Source organism: Austrofundulus limnaeus, unplaced genomic scaffold (assembly GCF_001266775.1).
Source record: "Austrofundulus limnaeus strain Quisiro unplaced genomic scaffold, Austrofundulus_limnaeus-1.0 Scaffold97, whole genome shotgun sequence".
NCBI lineage: Eukaryota > Metazoa > Chordata > Actinopteri > Cyprinodontiformes > Rivulidae > Austrofundulus > Austrofundulus limnaeus.
Window position 1 is genome coordinate 632,227 of NW_013952499.1, and position 6,195 is coordinate 638,421.

The 6,195-nt window shown below is 39.3% G+C and overlaps 1 protein-coding gene across 1 annotated transcript in view; it reads right to left on the reverse strand.

Annotated features, from left to right (window-relative positions):
• hectd3 (HECT domain containing 3) overlaps positions 1-6,195 on the reverse strand; it is a 10,480-nt gene that overhangs the window by 1,169 nt on the left and 3,116 nt on the right. The window contains exons 6-16 of the mRNA XM_014013005.1: positions 5,887-6,000; positions 5,637-5,719; positions 5,390-5,555; positions 5,223-5,304; positions 3,297-3,479; positions 3,171-3,223; positions 2,936-3,104; positions 2,735-2,848; positions 1,547-1,636; positions 1,073-1,279; positions 870-999 (exon numbers count right to left, since the gene is read on the reverse strand). Coding sequence (XP_013868459.1) covers positions 870-999; positions 1,073-1,279; positions 1,547-1,636; positions 2,735-2,848; positions 2,936-3,104; positions 3,171-3,223; positions 3,297-3,479; positions 5,223-5,304; positions 5,390-5,555; positions 5,637-5,719; positions 5,887-6,000 — 1,391 coding nt within the window. The remainder of the gene's footprint in view (positions 1-869; positions 1,000-1,072; positions 1,280-1,546; positions 1,637-2,734; positions 2,849-2,935; positions 3,105-3,170; positions 3,224-3,296; positions 3,480-5,222; positions 5,305-5,389; positions 5,556-5,636; positions 5,720-5,886; positions 6,001-6,195) is intronic.

Genomic DNA, 6,195 nt, shown 5'->3' on the forward strand with positions numbered 1-6,195 from the left:
CAAACTAGCTAAAGTTGCAAAAGGCTAGCTAGAATTAATGTTAAAATAGCAAAATGTTTGCTAAAAGCTAAATGTTGCAAAATGAAGCCTTTAAGTAGCAAAACACTAACTAAAATCTAAATGTAACAGAATGGAAAATAAAATTTGCTAACACTAGCTAAAAACTAAAGTAGCAAAGTGTTTGCTAAAAGCTAAATGTAAAAGGAACAATGCAATAACTAAAAACTAAAAGTAGCAACAAAGCAAGACTAGCTAACAACAGCAACACGTTAGCTGAATCCACAAAATAAAAGGTTACGTAAACATAGCAAAAAAAATTGTTGCAAAAGGTTAGCTAAAATTAGCAAAAGCCAGCTAAATGATAAAGTAGCAAAGGCTTTGCTAAAAGCTAATTGTTGCAAAATGCTAACTAAAAGTAACAAAACACTAAAAACAGCAACAGAGCAAGTAGCTAACAACAGCAAAAGGTTAGATGAAGCTACAAAATAGCTAAAGGTTAACTAAAAGTAGCAAAAATACTAGCTAAAAGTAGCAAAACAATGACTAAAATATTAAAGTAGCAGAATGGCAGAGCAAAGAGACAAGCTAAAAGAAGCAAAAGGTTAGATGCAGCTACAAAATAGCTAAAGGTTAGCTAAAAGTAGCAAAAATACTAGCTAAAAGTAGCAAAACAATGACTAAAATATTAAAGTAGCAGAATGGCAGAGCAAAGAGACAAGCTAAAAGAAGCAAAAGGTTAGATGAATAACCAATAATACCAAAACGTTAACAAACAGAAGCAAAAAAAAAACCTGGTTTACGTTGGAGTAAATTAAAAACAAAACATCTGACTTTTAAAAAACTTTATATGATTTAAAGTGAAAACTCACTGAGGCGTTTCAGGGCTTCCACCGTGATCTCCGGGTCTCCGCACACTTTCTTCTCCACTTCCTGCCACGTGAGAAGGTCCAGAACCGCCTGGGGGACCACCTTCAGCAGCCCTGCCTGCATGGCTGCGATCTGCGGCGCACAGAATCAACACATGAATAAAAACCAGACGTGAGCTTCATCGCTGAAGAAAACAAGACCTCGCCTGCTGCCTGCTCTCCTCCAGACGAGCCTTCTCCACCAGGCCGATGAACTCTTTCCGGTCCTCGTATCGAACGGACACGTTGCTGCCTCCGGGGACCAGCTCCACCACCTGACCGCCGGTCAGCGGGGTCGTGTAGACCAGCTCGTCCCCGAACCGGAACTCGAAGGTCTCCTTATCCATGTTCTCCATGGTGTCCAGCAAGTTCACCTGAGCCCAGATTAACAGATCCAGACAATGAAAAACTAACAGAAAACAGCAACGTGGGTTTTTAAAATATCACAAAACGCTTCGAAATTTAGTGATGTTCAGGTGGAAGAAAGTGGTCCTGGTAAACGTTTTATTGTAGGACTTAAATGATGAAAAACAACGCAGAGCTTCTGTAAATTAGAATTTAAAGTCAAATTGATGCCATAATAAAAAGTAAATGTTTCGTTACTGTAGAGAGAAGATGAAGGTGGTTTAAAATGTTCTCACCAGAACCGAGTCCACCGCCGGGAAGTCTTTGCTCCAGCTGATGGCCTCTCCGGTCAGCTGCTTCCAGACCAGCCCGGGCAGCGCCAAAACCTACAAGACCCACACACAGAAATGTAAAACAAAGAACTAAAACTCTGAACCAAATGAAATATAAGTTAGGAGAGAAAATGTTAAAGCTGTGTCTTCATGTAATCTCTGTAATTCTTAGAGACTTGTTTATAAACAGATTAAATGAGTTTGTATTGTTCAGATTTGATTATTATACTTGTTAAATCCTACAAAACATAAACCTTTATTAAAATTATTCTGTAAACATTTAAATAAAGCAGAATAACCATTCAAATGCATAACTTATTACTGATATCAAGAGGTGGGCACAGMTAGCCAAAAGGTTAGCTTCATTAACCACTACTCAACCTGCGCTAACGCTAATCCGCTTAACAGATTAAAAAAAAATGTTGAAGCTAACGCTAACTGCTAACCACTAAGACTTTGACAATAACAAGTAAGACATTGTTAGTTTTTTATTGGTTTAATTTGATRTTAGGTGAGATCATCTGTGATACTTCCTGTTTAACCCCCCTTTCAGAATAAAGCATTTCTTTGATCAGGTTTGTATTTTGTAAATAAAGTTTTAAGTTAGTCAAATAGTAAAAGCTTTCTCTACCATATTTTAAACTGCATTTGTTATGTAAATAATGTTTTATGTTATTTTATTTCTTTTTGACGCTCTTATTTTGAAGTTTAAGATGCTACATGCTACCAACACGGCGCCTGACACGYCCAGCTCTGCTTGTAGGAGAGGATAGTTTTTATTTATTTTTGGGATAAACAGCATAAAAATAGTGGACTTAAAATGATCAGAACTTAATTTGGCGGAAGATAATCGGTTTCCTAAGTTAGCAAAAAGGCTAATCCATTAAATAAGTAGCTAGTTCCACGATTAACAGATTAGAGGAATTGTTCCCACTACGATTAAAACCATTAAATTAAAAAGCTGTTTTAAAGGCTTTAAAAGTCCCAGGAAAAAAAAACTTTATTTTTTATTATTTTTACTGTCCTCCTCGTTTTGTGCTTCTAAACATTCTGTTGCACCTTTTCAACCTTAAATTATAAAAACTGAGATATTTTTAATCTAAAATGCTCCAGAAATGTTTCTATTTGTTCTTCTAAAGACGAGTCACAAACCAAGAAGTCTTTTCCCCTGAGAGCAGCTCCCATGAGTTGACCTATCCACTCGTACTTGTGGAAGTCCTTGCAGGACGGGTTGGGGACGTAGTAGTCTTTGGCCTCTAAGGTGCCCTGGAGGRACGAGCAGAAGACAGTTTTAGAGAAGCCAGAACCGGTCCGGTCCAGACGACGCGCGGCTCGTGAGGAGGGAGGGCCCACCTGGTTGGAGGTCCGGGTGAAGAACGGCAGAGGCAGGGGGCACTCGGCTGAGCTGGGGCAGAGCTCCTCCGACATGTCCGCCAGGCTGTCCCTGAACCCGCCCCCCTGGTCGATGATCCCCTCGGCGATGAACTTACACTCCCACCACTGATCGTATCGAGCGGGCCATCTGAGACGGATTACACCGAGTTATAATCTGACGCACGATAACTCGTCTGGGAGCGAGAAGACACACCTGTAATCCAACGTCTTTTCTAATTTATCAGACGGCTTGAGACCCTCGTACACCTGCAGGAGAAAAAGACGAGACGGGTGAGACGACGACATGACCTGAAGTGCTTCCTGTCTGACTCGGCACTACCTGGTTGAACACGGTGTTCTTGCAGCTGGAGTCCAGAGAGGGATTATCTCTGTGCTCCATGGCCAGGCGGCGGTTGATGTAGAGTCGAGGCATGAAGTTGGGCTTGCTGGTCTCTGAGTCCTTCAGGCACTGAGAGATGAGGGCGGAGCGGCGTTTGGACAGCAGCAGGAACTGTTTGATGTTCTGAGGGCCACAAACAAACACATWCAGGACTAATGAGTTTCACTAACTGGATCAAATCTTTATACTTTTAGCTTTGATAATACTGCTCTGCTAGATTTAATTTATAGCTACAATCCTGGTATTTTTAGCTTTTTGTATTTAGCTATCGTTTAGATACTTTGGCTTTTATCTAGCCTTTTGATACTTTTAGGTTTCAACRAGACTTTTGCTTCTTTTACCTGACATTTTGCTACTTTTGGCTTTTAGCACAGTTCTATTTTAGCTTTTTGCTACAATTATTTTAGTTTTACCCTTTTTAGCTTTTTCCTACAAAATATAATTTTTAGCTTTTTCCTACAATATATAATTTTTAGCTTTTTGCTAAAATTCTACTTTTACATTTTAGCTATAATTTAGGTATTTTGGTTTTAAGCTAGCGTTTCCGCTACTTTTAGGCTTCAGCTACTCTATTGCTTCATTTACCTGATGTTTAGTTACTTTTAGCTCCTTTAGTAGAGCTCTTGTTTTCTACAATATATTATTTTTAGCTTTTTGCTATAACTCTACTTTTACATTTTAGCTATACTTTGCCTTTAAGCTAGTCTTTTGCTACTTTTACTAGATATTTTGTAACGTTTAGCTAGCTTTCACTTTAACTATTGTTCTGGTACTTTTAGTTCTTAGCTACAGTTAAGTTATTTTTAGCTTTATGCTCTGTTACTTTTACTTTTCAGCTTTATTGTTAGTACTTTGGCTTTAAGCTAACATTTTACTACTTTTACCTGATGTTTTGGTACTTTTGCATTCAACTACTGTTTTGCTACTTTTAATTTTTAGCTGCCATTTTGATACTTTTAGCCTTTTTGTACAGTTCTGCTAGTATTAATTCTTAAGAAATCCTGAAATTTTTAGCTTTTTGCTATAATTCTGCTACTTTTAAGCTACAGTTTAGATACTTTGGCTTTTAGCTAGCCATTTGCTACTTTTAGCTTTTCTAGTACAGTTCTGCTCTTATCAGTTCTTAGCCAAAATCCTGTTATTTTTAAATTTAAGCTATATTTCTGCTACTTTTACTTTTTTATAGAACTTCAACTTTTATTTATTTTTTTACAGAGAAATTACACAGCTRTACATCAGCAATGATTAACAGAAGTGTTGACAGTATGAAGTTTTCATAGATTAAACATCTCAGCATGATATCTTATAATTTCAGCATCACAGTTGCGGTCTCAGCATCTTCATACATTCCTAAAAATAAGGATCCACTTTGGATAATGGAGCTAGGCACCTTAAATCAAGAGCTTAGTTTGCTGGGTTTAGTTACATGAATAGGGCTTCTGCTGGACCCCAGCGTGGTCTAAAGGTAGCTTCTTCAAGTGTTAACAAGTATGTTATTTTTTCCATTTGGTACAATTCCCTTTTAAACCCAGGAGTCATAGGAAGGTGGATCTAATTGCATCCATTTAATTGTAATGCATTTCAAGGCTGCTGTAAAAAGAACATTTAAAAGATGAGATTTGGGTCGTCCTTGCAGGCCAGCTGGAATAATACCAAGTAATGCAACCATTACATCATTTGGTATAACCTCCTGAAATATCCTGAAATATCTGGTTTATAGCCTTCTACATTTACTTTTTAGCTATAGTTTAGATACTTTGGCTTTTTGTTAGCCTTTTGCTACTTTTATGTTTCAGCTAGTCTTTTTTTTTTTGCTTGTTGACTCGTCAATCTCTTTCACTTCTCCTCCAGGTCGAGTCCACTCACTTTGATGTGGTTGAAGGTCCCCAGGCTGTGGTCCCAGGCCGGCACCAGGTGTGGCAGCACGCTGTCCAGGAGACTGATGAACCTGCAGGTGGAAGACAAACACGACCGTGAACCAGGAGGAAACATTTGAAACAAAGACTCGACCTCTGCGAGCGAGACACGCCCACCTCTGGATGACCAGCGCTCGGCGGTACAGGGCGTCAGGCGGCGTGCCCTGCAGACGCGGGTAACGAACCAGGTTAGAGGACTGGAAAACATCGGCGTTCAGTCCCAGGTCTCGCTCACACGACGACTTGATCTTTAAACCTCGAATCCGGACGTCTATCCCCTCATCTATAAAGACCAACGAGGAGGAAAACATCGTTTAGGAATCCTCTGAGAGATGACTGACCCCCAACAGAAACAACCACTGACCTCTACATTCTTCAATTCTGATTTCAATCACAGGCAGGTGAGACGACATGTCCTCCAGGACGCACACCTCTCCAATCAGATTACTGAAAAGAAACAAGAAAACATAAAATACACAAAACACGAGTTGATCTGTTTTAATATGCAGTGATGAGGAAGTTRGTGAGAGCAGCAGACATAACAAGCCTGATCTTTTCCAGTTTAAACAGGAACAATAGATACTAATAGYATTAACAGTAAAAATGGAGCTCACTCGTCTATGGTGACGTCACTCAGCTTCTTCAGGTTGTCTCCTTCTCCCCCGTAAACCGTCACTCTCTTCGGCATGTAGTTATCGTCCGTCGAGTCCACGGTCAGAATCAGCTTACTGGTGGAGATCAACAGGCTCGTTACAAACAACAAAACATCTTTCCAAAGGGAAACAAAATAAAGCAGAGATGGCCAACTGGTGGCCCGTGGGCCACATACGGCCAACCAATGAGGGCACCCCCTCACCTAAAAAAAATTATATATATTTTTTAATCCATTTGAATGTAAATACAGTATATTCACAGTATATACA